This window comes from Trichosurus vulpecula, chromosome 7 (genome assembly GCF_011100635.1).
Source record: "Trichosurus vulpecula isolate mTriVul1 chromosome 7, mTriVul1.pri, whole genome shotgun sequence".
Lineage (NCBI taxonomy): Eukaryota > Metazoa > Chordata > Mammalia > Diprotodontia > Phalangeridae > Trichosurus > Trichosurus vulpecula.
The window spans coordinates 257,712,798-257,734,069 of NC_050579.1; the positions used below are offsets into that span (position 1 = coordinate 257,712,798).

At 39.4% G+C, this 21,272-nt stretch overlaps 1 protein-coding gene across 1 annotated transcript in view; it reads left to right on the forward strand.

Annotated features, from left to right (window-relative positions):
- Nucleotides 1-473: 473 nt before the first annotated feature.
- BTN1A1 (butyrophilin subfamily 1 member A1) overlaps nt 474-21,272 on the forward strand; it is a 52,997-nt gene continuing 32,198 nt past the window's right edge. The window contains 5 exon segments of the mRNA XM_036768391.1: nt 474-558; nt 4,573-4,662; nt 4,917-5,264; nt 11,231-11,257; nt 16,674-17,236. Coding sequence (XP_036624286.1) covers nt 4,578-4,662; nt 4,917-5,264; nt 11,231-11,257; nt 16,674-17,236 — 1,023 coding nt within the window. The 5' untranslated portion in view covers nt 474-558; nt 4,573-4,577.

Below are 21,272 nucleotides of genomic sequence, written 5' to 3' on the forward strand. Positions count from 1 at the left end.
ATTTCTATGACCCCGGGCGAATCATCTCGACTTCTCAATTCCTCTATGGACTCTTAACGTTGAAGTGCAGATCAGGATGGGCAGAGGAAGTTTCTCATCTGATCTACATCGATGATATCACAAGACCAGTAAAAAGAAGAAAATAAAAATATCTTTCCATATTTAGACATATGCGCGTGCCTGTCTCTGATAGCTTTTGTTTTGTTTTGTTTTTTTATTTATTTTTTTCTCTCTGATAGCTTTTATTCTTAATTACACTATAACATTGTTACATGATACACTGCTTCTTAAACGTTCCAGATGAGTTTTCTACCTAGTAACTAATGAAGTCTCCAGATTCAGGGATTCTATTGGATAAATGGCTAAAATCTGCCAATCCCAGGCTAGATCCTTACCACTCTTTAGCTGTGCATTTCTCGAATTGAATACTAATGATGACGCATCCTGCCGCTGACTCAGAGGTTCCTGTGCTTCTGGCGAAAGGCTGAGAAAATTCTGTTCCCCAATCCCTGCAACTCCGAGCTTTGGGTTTGTCTCTCCCATGGGGAACTCAAGCAGGTGAGTGAGAGCGGAAAGAGCGTACAGGTGATCCACGGCGCAGACCGGAGAGCAGAATGTGATTCTAGAAGAAAGGCAGGAGAGAAAGAGGAATCCTTCCCTGCTGAAGGGCAGTATCTTCTTGTAACAGATAGAACAGGGACAAGGTAAAAAGAGAAAGTGAACCTCGTGTTTTATACTTTTATACTTTACCCAGTCTTTGTCTGCCCTACTGAGCAGGTAAAGAAGAAAGTAGGAAACCGACGATGAAAAAGCCGGCAATGAAAGTTTTGTTATGCAGTCGTTTCAGTCGTGTCCGACTCTTCGTGAAGCCATTTGCGGTTTTCTTGGCAAAGATACTAGAGCTGTTGGCCATTTCTTTCTCAGTGAAGGTGGAGTGGTTCTACTCAGGAGTCCAAACTTTTGCACTGAAGCTTGACACAAATAGCACTCTCTCTGGGTGTACTCAAATTTCGCAGTCCTAAATCCCTTTTCAAAGAATAGAGACTAATGCTCAGCAGAAACTTAACCTAATTATAAGGTATTAGTGCCTTCTTTGCTCAAGTAGGAGAATCTATAGTGGTGGAATATTGCATACACTGTCAGATTCTACTGGAACCTTGGTTAGATTTGATGCTGCTTATCTCTTTTTTTTCTTTGTTACAAAGTTCAAACCTGGAGTGGGGAGGGTGAAGGATATTTTAGAAATAAAAGTTAGGTTTAGAAAGTCAGGTTGTTTTTTTCTTAATAGTGATGTGTTGGTATCAAATTAAAGCATAGCATCAAAGCCAGCCTGTGAGATTAACCTGGGGTTCCCTTTGTTCCTACTCCCAGATATACAGTGTTATACCAGAAGCGAGTGAGACACGCCACAGAGTATAAGTTTTGAATGGAGAAGTTTATTAGCCGGCGGCCATTGGGGTCTTCCCAAGTCAATGGCCACGTTTAAAGGGAGAGGGTAGTTTATATAGACAATACAGGATTCAGTGCTTAATTATCTCTTGAAGTTTACATATGTTACTTTGCAGACTCAGCAAGCCTGTGTTATTTCACTTTTTATGACCATGATACGTTAGAGGAACCTCCTGAATAGATTGTAAATACAACATATCAGATAGTTGACAAAGTGTCTATTGGAATTACAACCCAGGATCTCTGTGTCCAACTTTTGCCATAACTCTTGAAGCTAGGAAGGCTCAAGATATGGTAAAAGTCATATAATTCAAGATGATGTCTAGGGCCAAGGCTTCCATCCTGGTAATTAGCTTACATTCCTTGGAAATGTCTTAGGGGCCCAGGACACTCGCCAAACAGCAGGAACTAAGTCTGATTTTCTTACACAAACTGGGGTTTGCAGTTAGGGGCTGGGGGCAGGGTTTTTCTAGCAATAGCTGGCTACTCAAGTATCACAACAGCACCACATTTGTTCTCCAGGATTAGGTGAACTCTTCCAGGTTTACAGTCAAACAACAAATATTTTTTAAGCACTCAGTTTCCTGTCCTCCCAAAGGATTTTTGCTTGGTTGTTTTGTATCTTGATCTGGACCTGTGATTTTATTGTATAAGGAGCTCTCTGGTGAGGGACCTCCCCAACCAGTATAGGTCAGTGCTTGCTCTACAATCATAAGTCCTAGAGCTAGGCTGAGCACCAAGAGGTAAATTGACTTGCCTAGGGCTGCTGAAGCAGCATACATCAGAAGTTGGAAGTGAACTGGTCTTTCTGACTCCCAGGACAGCTGTCATGCCTCCCGTACAAAGAATAAACATAGGCGTAAGCAAAAAGAGATAGTACCCTTCCCTAAAGTATCAATCTAGGGTAAGCAGATCTTAAGCTCTTTTGAATATGCCAGTCAGAAGCAGTCCAGAAGACTACACCCAGATCGATACCATTTTTTTTGAGGTTGATTAACTGATGGGTTAATCAGTCACCCTATCTCTGTTAATATGTCCTTTATTTGCCACCCTAAATAGGGAAAAGAACCAAGTCTGAAGCATTGTGTGTAGTGGAAAGAATCTGGAGAGAGATGACAAGGGTTCAAATCCTTCCTCTCACATTTACTGCTTGTGTGACCCTGGGTAAACCATTTAACCTGCCTGAGCCTGTTTCCTAATTGGTAAAATGACGGATTGAACTATATGACCTATCTTAACATGAAGAGACCTTTCACCAGCATCCCCCATTATTACATTTCTAAGGTTCCAAACCCTACCTAACTTACCCTGGTATCTCTTTGATCCTTTAATATGAGTTAGCACAGCATCTGGCATGCAATAGATATTTAATAAATGCTTGTTGATTGATGCCCCCAGAGCTTGTCCTTGTCCTTCTTTCTATACTTTCTTGGCCATTCATTCCTATGGTTTCAATTGCCCCCTCTATGTAGATGATTCCCAAGTCTCTCTTTCTCTGTCTCTGGCAATGGAGTTAATGATTTGCCCAGGGTCACACAGCTAGTAAGTGTCTGAAGCCAGATTTAAACTCAGGTCCTCCTGATTTCAGGGACAGTGCTCTAACCACTGTACTACCTAACTGTCCCCTCATGTCTCTTTTGAACTCCAAATCCACATCTCCAAGAGCTTACATGATAGTTCCATCTTGGTATTCCTCTGAAACTTCAAATTCAACATATCCCAAATCAAGTTCATCCTGTTGCTCTAAACCTGCTCCTACTACTTTCAGGGTTTCTCTCTAATATACCACCATTTTCTCTGATTTCTATGTTTATATCTTTAGCTTATCTTTAAGTCTTTCCTCATCTTCTCATATCCAACCACTTATAAGTCCTGTAGATTCCATCTCTCTAAAAGGTCTCTTGAATTTGTCCCCTCCTCTCTAATTCCCACTGCCACCAACCTATTACTGAATCTTGTTACCACCTGCCTGGACTATTACAACAGCCATCTTAAGGTCTTCCCACCTCCTTTTTTCTCCCTCTCTCATCTATCATTCATAATGTCTTCAGTCTTCTGCCTTCTTGCTTACCCCGTGCTGCTCTCCTCTATAGTCCAAAAAAAATTTTTTTTAACTTACTGCCTTTCAAATATTTCTAGTGCTTTTCTACCTGTAAGTCTTTGCCCATGAATTAATGAAAAATTTATATATTAATTATTTATTTATTTGCTAAGTGCTTCCTATGGAGATGCAAATAAAAAAAAGTAAACTAATTCTTGTTCTTAAGGGACTCACATTCTAGTGGAGAAAAACAACCCATATAGGAGGTTTCAGCTCCAAGTCAAATGGAAATGTCCCATGGTCCTTAGGGTTCAGCGGCAAAGCAGATGGTCATAATCTTTAAGGTCCTGGGCTATCTTTACCAGGATCTATGTGATGGAATTGGTGGCAGTGGTTTGGTTCATGCTGTTCCCTTTGCCTGGAATGTCCTCCTTTCCACTTTTGGCCTGATGAATTCCTTGTTACCTATCCTTTTAAACAACTCAAATGCCACCTCTTTCAGCCAGCCAGTCAACAATCGTATGTTAAGCATTGATTGTGTGCCTGCCACTGTGTTGAGCTATGGGAATACAAATTCAAGGAAAAAAACAGTCCCAGCCCTCAAAGAACTTGTGTTCTAACAACACACAAAAAGAAGCTTGAAAGGAGGTTGAGGGAAATGAAGGCACACAATATTGTGCAGCCTTAAGAAATGGAGGCATGGCTAGCCTGTGTGTCCTCCTTAAACAAAGATCCTGGGAGGGAGGGGTCACAGAGGGTACTTCCATGATATGAATACCAGGGTTGGAGTGAGTGTTCAGGATTAAGATTCTAGGCTGTGGTAGAGAAGTGCTGAGTGACAAGCTTCCCTGATTCCCAGGTTGATAACAATCTTCCCTTATAGACCTAATACTGTACTTTGTTTTGTACTTCTCTAAAGCACTCGTGTATTGCTACAATGTATTGACATTTCATCCCCCTACTAGACTGTATTTTCCAGGAGAACAAGGACTATGTCTTATCTACTGTAAATTTTGTAACTTCTCTTAGCATTTAGCACAGACCTCTACACACAGTTAAAATGGTGTTATTATCTTCTCTAGAAATTATGAATATGGCCTATTTCCCAGACCGTTCTGTGCTAAGCGGTTTTGTAGCTGTCCTCTTCCTTCAGCTGCTCACGATGACCTCAGGTAGGTGTCTTCCCTTTTTCAACATGGAAACTTCTCAGGAGGGAAAAATAATTTCCTATCTATACTTCTCTCCAAAGGAGAAAAGTAGAAGGTACTTGTCACCCTCATTTCAGGAAGCCCCTGAAGCTGGAAGAATATTACGGGAATGAATTTGTTCTTCCCTTGAAATGTCAACCAATCTCCATCCCCAACACACCTCTAACACCAATTTTCTATTACCAGCTTCTCTATAAATCTCTCCATTTGTTGAACAGCTCATTTTACTGTGATTGCACATGCTGAGCCTCTCCTGGCCATGGTAGGAGAAGATGTCATGTTACATTGTCACCTCTTGCCCAAGAAAAGTGCTGAGCAAATGGAGGTAAGGTGGTTCCGTTCTCGGTTCTCTCCAGCTGTTTACGTGTATAAAGATGGGAAAGAAAGACATGAAGAACAGATGGAAGAATATCGAGGAAGAACAACATTTGTGAGAGATAATATCAGAGATGGAAAGGTTGCTCTAAAAATACACAATGTCACAGCTTTTGAAAATGGAAGATACCACTGCTATTTCCAAGAAGGCAGATCATATGAAGAGGCCTTCATAGACTTGAAAGTAGCAAGTGAGTTGCTTGGTTTTGTTCTCTGATCTTTCCTCCGTGTGACCCTGGGGACTCCAACTCAGAAGTCCGGTCAGCAGGCTTGACTTGGTTCATATGACACAATCGAGGAGAGTTAGCCTTCACTTTTATAGGCTCCTTCATGATTCTACATTCTTTTTTTGTGTGTGAGGTGAAATAAAGGTATTCCTATTAACTAGTATATCTTGATAGTTTGAACACTTTCACAGGAGCCAAGAGCTCTTTTACCTACATCTATGGAAACCTATATATAAGCTATTTTCTGATATCTTTAGGGAGATCCTGTTAAGGGCAAAACAAGCCAAATTCTGAGGCTCCAAGAAGAAAATTTGTGGGGGTTGGGGTAGAGAGTAGGCTACAAGCCAAAGAGGGATTTATCTATGTGAATTCAAACCTGAGGGTTCTTGGCCAGGCTTTATAGATAAATTACACCAATTGCCCACCCTTACCTATATGACCTGTCACTATATTATCAAAGAATGTAAAATTGGTCTGACAAAATCACCCTTTCAGATGATTGCAAACTGGTTGTTGAGAAACACATTAAAGTATGTTCCCAGTTAGGAATTGAATAGAAATCTAGAATTGGTAGGAGTGTGAAATCTCTAGGATTAGCCTTTTTCTTCCTTTGATTCACATGGATACAACATTTTTCCAATCCATTTTTCCAATACAACTTTTCCAATCCTTGGAAATTCCTGTCCTAATGAATTCTCAAAATGAATGGTTAATCAATCTGTAATAACATCTGTCAGTCCTTAGAGCACATAAGCAGACCCCACAAATTTCAATACATATAGTTTTTTCCCAACTTGAATTTTTATTTCTATACTCTCTCAACTGGACCTCCCTATAGACAACAGTAGAACTTAAGATATTTTCTAAAAAGATAAAAGTGATGTCATTAAAATTGTCTGCATTTTCACTGCCCTCATTTGTTATTTTTTCCTAATAATTTAGGAAATGCAGGTGAGTATGAAATTTTCTCTAGACCTCTTTACCTAAAAAAATGTAAATATTAAGGACAGAAGTTTAGTTCTTGTTGTTGGGTTGTTTGTTTTTTTTATCTTTTGTCCATTGCTTTCTTTTCTAGCTTCTGCACTGTTTTCTTGTTCTCACACAGCCACACTTCTCTAGTGATAAGGATTGATTTCCACTTTTCCTTGCTTTCTTTTTCATTCTTCAACTTCATAGATGGCTCCAGGTTTAGTCAACTTGCACTTTTGTGATATTTCACCTTCTATATACCAATATACTTTGTTCTGTAGTTTGTAGAACTTTTTTTAAACCACAGACAGCTATCTACACTGACTCTTCTGTTCTCTCATAGCTTTCTTACTGATGTTTTAAAACTCAATTGTTTTGCCTGTGTGGGTGCTTTCCCCAGTAACATAAATTGCATCTTCTTTGTGCCTTAGTAGAGTCTGGGGCGTTTTTTGAGCTGCTGTACCTGAAAATTTTTGCCTGCAGCAAACCTAATAATGAAGCTATCATCATCAAATGTGGAGAGGTTAGTCACCTAGTGTGCCACATAGTCTGCTCCCAGTTCTAAATCTATGATCTTTTGAATCTTAACATGATATTTCAGGAAATCATACCAAAAAATCCCCAGAAATAAAATAAGAGAAAGATTATGTATCAAAATATTCACAGTATCAGAAAAAAATTAATACTAATAAAGTGCTCTGTGATTTAGGCTCAAGTCTACCAGAAACAATTTTATTAAATAGATATTCAACCCATTTCTAGCTCTCTCTAGGACAGAGAGATTTCTAAACAGGCATAGACCACTATGCCTTCCAATACGTCTCTCTTCCTCAAGAAAATTTCAGGTAACATTTATAGGAATCTTGAATAAGGAAAAGATCATAATATGTTAAAATGCATTTTGGAGTTAACATTCCAGAATAGTCACCATTCAATTCCTTCCTAGACTACTTCCCCCTAAGAATTTCTTGCTGTGATCAATATCTTAACCTGGGATTTCAAGAGGACGGATGCTGTCCTTAGGTGAGTTCTGGAACCAATTACTCCAGGGGTGGAGTAGCAATTATACTATCCAGTTATATTTGTTTATTACCCTTACTCCACTTCAAAGGAAGGCTTATTTGCTTATTTTGAATAAGTTTTAGGCTAGAGAAATAACATTACTTACTATTACTAGAAAAAACTAAAAAGGAAGGTTAAGTTGTTTGGTTTTTTTTTTAATTCTACAAATTTAATTTGTCAGCTCTCACAACAGGATGCCAATAAGGATGAACACCTAGACATATCATCATCAAAATTCAAAACTATATTGATAGATGATTTTTAAGAAGCTAAAATGAAAACAGCAGCCTACCAAAAATTACCTCTGAAGGATTTGAATTACAGCCAGATGAATCTCTCACGAAAAGTGAATGCACGAAGCACAAAATTTGCCCATGGTCTGTGAGGCATGTGCTTCCAAACTGAGGGAAACTGAAGAGCCTCTGTTACTCCACCAGCTTTCTCCATAACAATGCAAATATCACTATTTATATGAGGGTCAAAAGATGAGTCATTGCCAGAAATGCATTTAAAGCTGGATTGTTTTTGTTTGTATAGATAAAAAGCTCCACTCCTAACATGAGCTTAGTGCTCTCAAATCTTCAGATTAAGAGCACTAAGCTCATGAACAGTCTTTTCTGTGTACCAGGTGGCAGGGCACCCAGCCTAACCACAGACAGTCTTTTCTGTGTGCCAGGTGACAGAGCACCCATGCATAAACCACAGATTTATGAGGCTACAAGTAGCTGTGCTTCACAGAAGACAGTTCTTGACATGCAAGCAAAAGAGGATTATGATAAACCATACTTAATACAAAAGTTTCTCCTGCTTAGAAAATGAATATCCCTGAAAGGTGGTTGTACTTATAGTTTTAAGCATGTATTTGGCAGTAGTAATAGCATTAATAATAATAACAACAGTAATCCTAACAATGATACTAATCTCATCTATCATGTAGCCTTTCTTCTACAAAAGAAATTCATCTATTTGCAGCACCCTAAGCCATATAGTAAGTTATAAGAGTGAAAATAAGGCACTGGACAACGGAGGGGAAAAAAAGTAAACCAAGGCAGTCTTTCTTTTCTTTGTTCATTTATTTAATTGTTACTTTTCTGAACACCAAATTTTGTTTGTTTTAAGGCTTCTGGTAATGCTGCTACTTCTCTTTTTCCTCTTCTGTTTTTGAGAGAGTTCTTAAGGCTATAGACAACTCCCCCACCCCACTTATGACCTCTAAACATACATGTCTCTGAAAGTCCTTCAGTTTTTTCGTCTGTAAAATGGAAATAATATCTGTATTGCCTATATCACATAGTTGTTGGAAGGATCTCAAGAGATAAGGTGTGTGATGTTGCTGCATAAATTAAAATTTTTGTTATTCATTGATTCCTCTGTTTCTTATACATCATTTAATCCCCAAACATGTTTGCTACAATTTTAAATGGTTTATATCCATCCCAAAATTAGAATGTGACATGAAAAATCACCAAAATAGTTATAAAAATGAATCAGTGGACAATGTCTGTCAGTACTGTTCTGGATCTTGTGAGAGTATAAAAGTGTAAGATATGATACTTGCCCTTGGCAACACTGCAATCCAATTTCCCAACTTCAAGGGCACTATTCCCCTGGACTGGCTCTGATAGAGTTGACTACAGTAGACAGAGTAAACCACCTTGGATATTCTTATTCAAAAATGACCCTATTCAAGCAATTTTTTCTTCCCCAGGTATGGGCTCAGATCCCTTCATTAAAATTATAGGTTATGAATATGGATGGATACACCTAGAATGTACATCAGCTGGATGGTACCCACAGCCTTGGGTAGAGTGGAGAAATCTTGTAGAAGAGACAATTCCATCCCTGGAGGAAAGTCTGGCTCCCAGTGAAGATGGGCTGTTTGTTGTGACATTGTCTGTGATTATCACAGATCACACAGTGGTTAGTGTGTTCTGTTCCATTCAAAACCTCCTTCTCAGACAGGAGTTGTTGACAATGATGTCTATACCAGGTCAGTTCTCAGCGTTAGATTCTCCTTGCTAAGTCATGGTCATTGTAGCTATAGGAGAACCATGAAGGGAGTATCTAAAGGAAAAGTCCTAGCACCTGTAGGCTGTGAGGCTAGACCAGTTAGCTCTAAACTGTTTTGATCAGTAAAAGTGTTTTGAGCACATATACCTGGTTATGATGTGATGGCGGGTGGGGGGGAGGTTAATAGGAAGTGAAGCAGTTTCCAGCCACTGCTTTTGGTACCTGGGTGGCAGTTACTAGAGAGTCCTCAGAAGAAAAAAGTTGGGATCTTGCACAGTGTGGAAAGACATAGAGTGGGAAGGTATTAGACTATAGTAGGTGAAGGGTAGGTATAGTTATGCTGGAGATAAGCCCCACTGTTGACTATCACAGTATGTGGACCCATCTTCCCACTCTTTCATTCTATATCAACTGATAACACACTCCACATGGCCATAGCACAACCCCTACTTTGGGGACCACTTGGTTAGAAATGAGATCAGGGATTTAAAGATAGTCTTCTTTATCGGTTGCTTGATACCTGACAGCTTCTAGTAGAGGAGAGAAATTAATATCCTCTTCCCCCACCCCACCAGATAGGAGCTTTCACATGACACTTGCTGATAAATGCTTCTCCTGAACAACAACTATTATGTGACCAATTCTTGAAAGATAGGAAAGGCAGTCAATTTAAGTAGCAAGTGCTCTTGATTTTTGCCAATGCACTTGTGGTCAATGCCCTGAGGTGCATTAGTGTCACTTCCAGGGTGAAGCACTTACTCTATATGAGACATTTTCTGAGAAATATGACCTGGAAGTTCTCCCCTGAGCAGACACTAATACGAACAATCATTTGCTAAAACCAGAATTAGATTTGGAAAGCAATTTAGCACACCAAGGGAGAGGGATGCAGGAAAGCAACACTCCTCTAGGTTTCATTTGGATTTTATTTTGGAACAAAAAGTAATATCCAAAGAATTTGGATATAGGAAAAGAAGAGGATAGAGGAAAAATTCAACCACATAAATAATCCTTCGTTTTCCTTCTTTGAGAGGGATCATAGTCTGAAAGAATTTCTTCTCTTTTCAGATTTAGGAAAGAGATCCTAGCATGCATTGGCTGGCTTAACTCTTCTTTATGTCCTTTGCCATAGAAACTGTTTGGGTCTCGACTTCCATGCCCTCTGAGAGCCCTTCTGAGTTCCCAGACCCAACAACTCCTGGACCTGAAAAGGTCTCTATCTGGATGGTTGCTCTCACTGTGGCCTTGCCTGTTCTTGGACTTTTTATTGCTTCTAGTACTTATTTCATATGGAAACGACACAGGAGGAAAAAGACACTATTTATAGACAAAGAAATTGAATGTGAAGAAAAAGAGAGTGAATTTGATGAAAAGGGGCAAGAACATATGGGAAAAGATAAAGAATGCAACCTGACAGGTAAAAAAAAAAGAAAAGAAAAAGAATCTCAATTTTTTATGTGGAGTGCTGGAGAGGAATGAACTGGAAACAGAAAGGGTCAAAACTCTGTATCATAAATCTCTCAAAGCTCCATCCCTTAACTTTCCCTTCAGTTGACCAAATATAAAAATGTTGTCGTGTAGAGCCTAAATATCTGAGTAATTGAAGATGCTGATACCAATTTAGATGATGCTTCATTGTTCTTGGTTCCTTGGCAGTACCTAGTCCATCGAAGGACTGTCATAAGAGATTCTTCTCTATTAGCTATTCCAGAAACAGATTTTGTTAAATCTTTCTCTCTAGAGGGTCATTGGTTTATTTCTGCTTCTTTTCAAAGAAACTCAAGGAAAAATTTAGCATTCTCCTCACTATCTCATTACTCTCATGGACAATTTCTATGCTTCTCATATAGTAATTGCTGAGTTCTCATCTTTCTGTTTGTCCATTGCAGGATGGAGAAGGACTCAGTTACATGCTGGTGAGTGACACTTCTGTTCTCTGTGAGTCTAAGATCTCTCTTTTCCCACTCCTTATGATACCTCCACCTCACAATAAAAGACAGGACAGAGAATAGAAAGAACAGACAGTCAACTAGAGGGTAAACTAAATATAGTGCTTAAGTAAAAGTGGTGAAGGTCTGTCTCTATAAGATTAAGCAATGCCCAGGATTACCACAAAATGATTTGGAGGAATCATTGAGCCTCACTAGCCAGTTCTCCAGTAATTTCACTGGCTTCTCTGTTATTTTAAAATGTAATGGCTGGGATAGACTGATTGGAAGAAAGAAGGTATCATAAACCACTGAACCCACTTATCTTCCATATTTTGATTAACAAAGTCATTACTGTTACACCCAGAACTTTTCTCTGGGTTATACTTTGCATCCCCTACATGATACTCTCCAAAATGGAAAATACTTTAATGGCCATCTAGTCCAATTCATACCCAAAAGGAATCCCCTCTATGACACACCTAGCAATTGATCATCCATGTTCTACTTAAATACTTCCAGCAAGAGGGATTCTAATTCCTCTCAAGGCAACACGCTACATTTGGATAGCATTCATTACTAGTAAGTTTTCCTGACACCAAGCCTAAATTTGCCTCCTCAAAATATCCACCCTTCACTCCTTGTTCATCTCCTTGTGCCTGTAGCTATACTTCTCTTAAGACTGCATTATCTTTTTTAAGTTTTCAACATTGATTTCCACAAGATTTTGAGTTACAAATTTTCTCCTCATTTCTACCCTCCCCCCACTCCAAGATGGCATATATTCTGATTGCCCCATTCCCCAGTCAGTCCTCCCTTCTGTCACCCCACTCCCCCCCATCCCCTTTTCCCTTACTTTCTTGTAGGGCAAGATAGATTTCTATGCCCCATTGCCTGTATATCTTATTTCCCATTTGCATGCAAAAACAACTTTTTTGGGGGGGAACATCTGCTTTTAAAACTTTGAGTTCCAAATTCTCTCCCCTCTTCCCTTCTCACCCACCCTCCCTAAGAAGGCAAGCAATTCAACATAGGCCACACATGTATCGTTATGAAAAACACTTCCATAATAATCATATTGTGAAAGACTAACTATATTTCCCTCCATCCTATCCTGTCCCCCTTTATTCAGTTTCCTCTCTTGACCCTGTCCCTTTTCAAAGGTGTTTGCTTTTGATTACTCCTCCCCCTATCTGCCCTCCCTTCTATCATCCCCCCTTTTTATCTCCTTCCCCTTACTTTCCTGTGGGGTAAGATACTCAATGGAGTATGTATGTTATTCCCTCCTCAAGTCAAATCCGATGAGAGGAAGATTCACTCATTCCCCCTCACCTGCCCCCTCTTCCCTTCTAACAGAACTGCTTTTTCTTGCCACTTTTATGTGAGATAATTTACCCCATTCTATCTTTCCCTTTCTCCCTCTGTCAATATATTCCTCTCTCATTCCTTAATTTGATTTTATTTTTTTAGATATCATCCCTTCATATTCAACTTACCCTGTGCCCTGTCTATCTATAATATATGTATATGTATGTGTATATATATATATATATATATATGTATATATGTATGTATGTGTGTGTGTGTGTGTGTATTCCCTTCAACTACCCTAATACTGAGAAAGATCTCATGAATTACACACATCATCTTTCCATGCAGGAAAGGACCGCATTAACTTTTTTTGGCTGCCACATCATACTGCTGACTTGTGTAGAGATTGCAGTCCACTAAAACTCCCAGATCTTTTTCAGTCAAACTGTTGACTGTCTCATCGAGGACTAGTAATGATGATTTTTTTAGCCCAAAAATAAGATGTTACATTCATCTCTCTTGAATTTCATCTCATTAGATGCTACTTAATGATCTAGCCTGTCTAGATCTTTTTGGATCCTGACTCTTATTCTTTGTGTTACCATTTCTCCCAGCTGTGTCATCTGTATTTGTCATCATTTTATACAAATATAAAAATGTTAAACCGCATAAGGCTAAATATAGATTCCTGGGGCACTCCACTGTAGACCTCCTGTCAAATTAATATTAATATTCTTTGAGTTCAGCCATTCAGTAGGTTCAAGATGCATCTAATTGTAGTATTGTCTAATTCACACCTTTCCATCCATTCCACAGGAATAGAAACTATGAGCCACTTAAGGAATTGTTTTGCCATTCCCTCTAATAAAAAGCTTAATAACACTGTCCAAAAAAACCAGAAAGGAAATAAGGTTAGTCTGATGTGGCCTCATTCTTTGTAATTACTGCTTTCTTTTTCTCAATGCTCACTAATTATTTCTTTATCGATCTGTTGTAGAAACTTTCCAGGAATCAAAATTAAATTAACTAGACCTATAGTTTTCTCTTCCCTTTTTTTTGGAAATCATGACATTTGCCTTTCTCTAGTTCTATGTATCTCACTCATTCTCCATAAACTTTCAAACATGTGGCTTCTTTCAGAGCTCAAGGAAATAGCTCCTCTTGGTCAGGTAACTTGAATCATCAAGAGAAACAAGGTGTTCTTTTACTATCTTCTAACTTATTTATAGTGGGTATCAGCTCCCTCCTTTGCCTTTTCTTGTTCCATCCTTTCCCATTCAAAGGTCATTCTCCTTGACAGGGAAAACAGAGACAAAACAACAGACAGCTCGGCCTTCTTTGCCCTAAGTGATAGTTCTATCCCTTGTTTGAGGCTTTTCTTTACCCCAAGCTAGCTAAAAAAAAAAAAAAAAAGTTTTAATAAAGAAATTTTTCTTATTGACCTTATTTTTTTACCAGCTCCTTATGTGTGTTAATACGATCATGTCACTCTCTTATATTCATCCTCTGTTGCCTGCTCTTGGTTCCCATCTTTTGTAAATAATTTTTTAAAATGAAAGTTGTTTGATTTCCCTATGCATCCTGTTAAACCTGAAAATTTGGTTGAAGGAAACAACAGAGCTAGGTGATAGAAAAATCCATGTTGTTTATTATTTTCCCTTAAAGCATAGCGAAGCTAGCTTACTTGTACGTACAAGGAGTCAGAGTATAAACTCTGGCTGCCTGAACAAAGCAATGAGAAAACTTATATACGTTATTTTAGCAGAGCTAGCAAGCCTGTATGACCTCATTTTTATGACCCCCATGTATGTTTAACCCTGATACAAGAAGAGGATTTTCCTTAACGGAATAGAGTTGTAAAGGATGTTGACAAAAGTCAGTTGAAACTACAGCCCAACGTCTCTGTGTCTCATTACATTCCATAACATAGTATATGCCTGTAGAATATTAAACAAGGTAATCTCTCTCGGGGTTAGGGTAATGTCCTTAATGATCTGGCCTTGTTGACAGAGGTAAGGGTATTGCCTGAGCAAACTTTTAGAGAGAACAAAGAAGCCCAGGTCCTGGATCTTCATCCAGTTACTCATTAAATCAGGCTCTGGGTCTACTTGAAATTAGAAATGATATAAAATAGTATAATATTTTTCACAATCCCTAGCAGTTTTTTCAGACAAGTCCCTTTTTTTTCTCACTGAAATTGTTTCTCTTTGTGTCTTCGGAATTTCAATAGTAGTAAGAGTTTCCTACCAATCCTGGGCCAACTTGGCCCTGCTTTAACACTCCCCTGAACCCTTTGAAATCTGCATTCTCAAAAGCTAGGGAGCATTTCAGATTATACCCAGATTTCCTCTTCTCTACCACAAACTCTGCGAGGGAAAAGTTACTACCCACAAGTTTCCCATCATCTCTCTTTCAGTAACCCATTCCTCCCTGCTAGTGAGAATCAGATCCAGAATAGAATTTCCCTTTGTTGGTTCCTCCACCTTTTAAAAGATTCATGATAGAGAGAAACTTCACTAGATTTCTAGATAATTAACATCCTCTATCACTACTATATCGTGCCTCTGAACCAGATTTGTGATCTATTTCCTAATTCTTCATCTATTTCTTTTTTCCATTCAAGTAGTTTGTAATCTTGCTTCTAACGACAAAATCAACTTGTTTCTTTCTCTAGTGATCTTCAACCAAATACCACCATGTTTTCTTGATCTTATTTCTGGTTTTTCTTTTCTGTGCTAGGCTAGAATTTAAAAAATTACCTGCCACTGGAAATTAAAAAAAAAAAGTTAAACAGTCTCAGCCCTCAAAAAGCTTACATTCTATCAGGGAAGAAACACATACACATACGTGTAGATAAATGGAGCTGATGTAAGCCCTAGGGATCTATGCTAACTCACACTCACACTGATGAGTCAGGTACCCCAGGGCATGATTGCATAGTTCCCCTCAGGGTTCTAAGGGTACGCCTCAGGAGTTAGGATATCTTTGTAATGCTGTCATCTCAAGCACCCCCTTCTGGTGTGTTCTTCCCATTAGCAATCAGCAGCAGCAGCTAGTATTTCCCTTATATCACGTACAAGGACAGCTTCCATTTAAAAAACAAAAATAAAAAACCTACTGTGCCTGATAACCTTGTGTGTGCAGAGATGTTTCTCAAATCTGAGGAGGGAGAAAAACTTGCCCTTAAAACATCTAAACACTTCCCGGGGTGATGAGATTTAGGGCCCAATAGGACAATTTTAAAATAACAATGGTCGAGTTGCCTTTAGCAGTAATAGTCCATAAAGCATGACAAATTGGGGCCCCTTGAAGAGCCTGTACAGCTGCTAAGGTGACCAGCTGACTGACGTGGCTCAGGGAGGCAAGATAAAGAAGTATCTGTGATATTTAACACATACACAAAAAAGTTGCTTATGCATAGAATGAATGATAACTAGGGAAACTGGGATTGTTTGCCTAACAACTATGTCCTTCCCCATTTAAATTAAATTTAAAATGGGTCCAGTTCCTCATCTGTAAAATGGAGAATTTGGACTAGAGAACCTCTAAAGTCTTTTCTAGAGCTAAAATTGCAGGGGTCTTGTACCCTTCCAGGTTTGGCCCTGCTCAGAGAATCTAATGGTGTGTACTACAAGAATGATTATGTCTAATCATAGGGACACTTGGCTCCTTGTGTGTTACGTGACAGAAGAAGATCTGTAATTCAGAACTAGCCTAAGAACAGTGTCACTAGATTCAGTATTTGAAGTGGATTGTGAAAATGGAGAATAAAAGTAAGAGTAGAAAAGGGGTAAATACTATGCTGATAAGTTTCTCTGGCAGCTTTAGTGCCTAAGCCCCTTCTCTAAGGATGGGTATCTCTAAAGACTAGTTCCCATGATGCGCAGTTTCTCTCATTTTAGTGGTAAAAGGGAGGAAGCTATGATTGGTGCACTATGGAACATCAAGAAAGAATGAGATCTGAAATTCCCACAAGGAATCCTCTGCAACTCTCCTCTCCTCCCTTAGTGTCTTTTAGGTACTAGATAGGCTTTGAAGATTCCCCAGTCAGGGCTCTAAGACCCCAAAACTGAATCTGGAATTCTCCCTTTAGCTGATGTGACTCTGGATCGAAACACAGCTCATCCTGAACTCTACCTCTCTTGGGATTTGAGAAGTGTGATGCGAGGGGACACACGGCAAGATCTGCCTGACAACCCTGAGAGATTTGACTGTAGACCCTGTGTTCTTGGCCGTGAGAGCTTCACCTCAGGGAGACATTACTGGGAAGTAGAGGTAGCAGACGTGATGGTATGGGCCATTGGAGTCTGCAGAGAAAATTCTGAGCGAAAAGGGGAGGCCCTGCTGATACCTCAAAATGGATTCTGGGTTATTGAGTTGTTTGGGAATAGATACCAGGCACTTACCTCCCCTGATATTCTCCTCCCTTTGCCAGAGCACCTCCACCGAGTGGGAATTTTCTTGGACTATGAGGCTGGAGATGTCTCTTTCTACAATATGATTGACAGATCCCACATCTATACTTGCCCTCGCACCTCTTTCTCTGGTCCCCTCAGGCCTTTCTTCAGGCTTGGGTCTGATGACAACCCTTTGGTCATTTGCCCAGCATTCACTGGAGCTGAGGGAGTCACTGTCCCAGAGAATGGCCTAATCCTTTATAGGAGACCCTATTGACCCCTTGATGAGGGGTGGACGGACCTTCAGCCTCTGGGCTTTAGTTGCCTACTGGAGATAGAAGTTACCTTATCATATACCTTTTAAATTTAATCAGTTCTTTTAAGAAAGATTCCCTTTCCTCTCTTCTCTGACCTTCATCCTCCCCATTCTGTTTCCTCCCTAGGCTATAACTACCTGCATAATCTAACTCCTTTCCTGTTCCTCATAGGGCAAGCAGGCTTGGGAACACGACGGTTCAGTTGACACAAGAGATCTACTAGCTGGGCAGGGAGAAATGTTGGAGAGAAGAGGGATAGCGAAGGGAAGAGGAGGCAAACTTTAAAGCTGCTGTACTGGGATGGGGATTGAAAGGATCTGAAGAAAGAACAGCAGAATCAGAGCTTGTTCTCTGGATGAAACATCAGTGATTGACAAGAAAAAAGAAACCAAGGACCCTCTTAGGGATAAAGAAAGGCATTTAAAAATATCATCCTGAGAAGGGGTCCATAGGTTTCACCAGAATGCTGGGGGAGGTGGGGAGAACTTTAAGAATCACTACCCTAAAACTATCAGTCTTACATCTCTCCTCACTTTCACATCTAAACTCTTAGAAGCCGTATACATTTGTTACCTTCACTTCCTCGCCCCAGTTGCCTCTCAACCCCTTGTAATACTCTACTGCTCTCTTTATAATGTCTCCTTCAAATGTTTTTCTTATTAGAGACTTACAGTCTCTTAAAGAGCCAGATAAGGGGTCAGGTAATGTTACAATAACTTTAAGAGCTAGGTAGGAATATTAGGGGAAAGACAGACTGACACTGGGGGTGCCAACTGAGAAACAGTTCCCTTTGTATGGAGTAAAGGAGAAAGTGGATGAGTTATAAACTAGGCATGAGACGAATGTCAGGGATTTTCATTCTCATCCTCCAGGATTTCTTGGCCACACACGCACAATAGCCACAGATCATATCTTTGGGAGGAGGAATGACCAGCTCCCATCTCTTGGGAAGCTGGCTGACAGTAGAAGGGAATGAAAAAGGAGCTCCAGTATCCTACAGCTCTTGCTTTACACCTTTCATATAGATTTATCTTGAATCATTTTTCATTACAACTATTCGTATATGTGCTGCATCCCCATAACTGGTGTTCCACATTTCTGACAGATAACCTTTGGGATTTGGGAATGAGAAATCAGGGTTCCTGGGAATTCCCATAATCATAAATTATTCTATATTTTTCATAACATTTTATTTATGTTTGCAAATAATGAGTGACCATAATAAAAAACAGTGAATCTTTTTTCTGTGATAGGGGTATACTAAAAGTTTCAGTGGATTTCTATTAAAAACAATAATAATAAATGCATGTTTTATTATTAATACAATATATTGTGACAGTTATTTAAAATATATCTAGCAATAAGCTAAATGATTTCCTTTATCTTTCTTTAAATACCTCCAACATTTGTTAATACTCTTTACTCATTATTACAGCTATCTAAAAAACTTGTTTAATAAATAATAAGTTTTGTGTTTACAAAGAGTTGTAGCCTATAGCAAATATTCAAACACTGGAAAATGCCAGTGAACGTTATTGGGTAGTGTTTGAACAGCATTCAGATCTCCTAGCAAGATTATCAGCATAACACAGAATCACCAGTCAAAATTGCCAATTTAAGGACTTATTTTGCTTCCAAAGCTTATGTCTTAGAACACTGCTTATAATGGCTTACATAAAGTGGTAGCATTAAATTCAAACAGAAGCATATTGACTTAGAAAACCACAAATTGACATTATTTATGTTGTTGTAGTATTTTTATTTATTTTGTTAAACATTTCCCAATTATATTTTAATCTGATTTGCAGCCCATAAGTTTTGCTGGCTGCTTGTGCAAGAGCCCCAGCTTTTGACATCTCTGAATTATAAAGTGTACTATCATATATTTTATATGGGGTAGCAGTATGTAAAGTATATTACACATATAAACTTATTAATATTTGTTTTATTTACAAGAATGACTCATTACTGGCTAAAGACAGGGCTACAACCGCACACTTCTGGCAAACTGATTAGATCATGACCAGACTCCTCTTCTGCCTTCTTCTCTTCTCTCCAGTTCCTTCCTGGTTCCCAGAAATGTCAACCATAACCTTTGACTCTGCGTGTCAGCATTTCCTACCCTTGCTTCAACGTGATATCAGTTGATTTCTTCAAACCAAAAATGTCTCCATGATGATTGTTAACCTTTGATTCTTGCAGGAGAATTATAGTATTTCTTCCCAATTTCACAACGGATTTTTCTTGGGATTGAGGATTCAGAAAAACATATCACTTTCTCAAGAAATGCAGGGAAGGAATTTCTGCGTGGAATTGCTACCCCCACCAGAGGGCAGGAATAGAGCCTTAATTCTTGTATCTTCCTTAAAACCTAGTTTAGTATTCTGCACAGAGTAGCCTCGTGTTTGTTAAAACTGGTTGAAGGGAGTGAAGGGACAAATCTGGAAATAAAGTGGCTGTAGAATTTCCATTAAAACCCAACTCAGATGCCTTCTTCTGAAGGAAGTCATTTCTCTCTAGTCACTCCAACTCCCCCCCAACACTCCAACAACCATCACATAGCATTTTTCTTGAACCATTCTATGGTACTTATGAATTCTTTTGCATTATAATTATATGTGCATATATCATCTCCCCCAATGTGCTATCATCTCCATAGTGAAGAAACCCTATCTTTGTAGCTCCCCAGAAACTTACAAAAAACGTTTATGGAATAGACATGAAAGATTTGATAAATCCCAGCTAGAACTATTGTGACTTAAAATATTTGAAAGGAAAAGTTCTGGATAACAGCTCAGGGACCAAGAGGATGCCATGACTTTATTAACCTCTGAGAGACAAATATGGCTCTCATGGCCTCTGCTGAGCCTGATGTTCTTGGTGTAGTGAGTACACTCTGCTCCTCACTCCAAGAGTCAGGCCTGCTAGATCACCCCCTCAGGGCTCCAGAGAGTAACCCTGAGGTGTTTTTCTCCTGCCATTGGCTCAAGCTCCCATCTGCTGTACTTTCTTGGTCTGAGTGTTGTAATGGTGATGTAAATTGGAAGACCTTCCTCATCCATTAATAGACCCATGTGACCTGCTTATGACAGGAAATGCTCAGAGCAGTTAGAAATAGTGGGAGGAGAAGACAGCAGGTGAGGAGACATCTAGGATTTGTGAGTGTGTTTGTGGGAAGGCCCGGGTGGGGGGGGGGGGGGAGGTTATGTAATGGAGTGGCTCCCTGCTGTGATAATGTGCGCTAACTTCTTTGCTACTATGATGGATTGGACTTACCGGTTTTGGCATTTGGTTCTCTGGTGTCTGAATAAATGTTTTGCTTCTGTCTTTTATATGGAGAGTCTTGTATTTTGCAACACAGAATCAAATCAGCATATTCATAGCAAAAGCAACTGTTCTGAATGGCAATACAGGTGTAGAGGGGTATAAGGTCAACTTAGTATACTTCCTGCATGACATTGGTCCCATCAAGTTCATGTCCAGGTGTAGCATAAACTGACACATAAGACCTTCCACTGGGCTAGGATCCCAAAAGTTCCAAATATCCCTCCTAGCTTCTCGGGATATTGATACTACACTGGCTCTAGATCTCATAATCTGAAAAACTAAGGGTGCTGGAGCATCTTTCAAACTCGTGGTCATGAGTCTTTCACCTAAAGTAAGTGCACAGGCCAAGAACTGAGGCCCAAAGGCCATGTGGCCTCAGAAGGGAGAGGGCCTCACCTCTCAGAACATGATCTCTCTCCAGATGCTGTAGGAAGAGTCATCGAAATCCACCAACAACCACAGAGACTGTATGATTAACTAGCCAGAATCAGTTACAGAATGGCTACGCTTACTCCATGGTTTCTCTAAGACACTTCCCTTTAACATCATCACTTTTTTTTTAAACCAAAGACTATGACATATTTATTTTGCACTCTACCTAATGATTTTCCCTTATGTGCTTCAGCATCACAAAGCATTTCTATGGTAGGC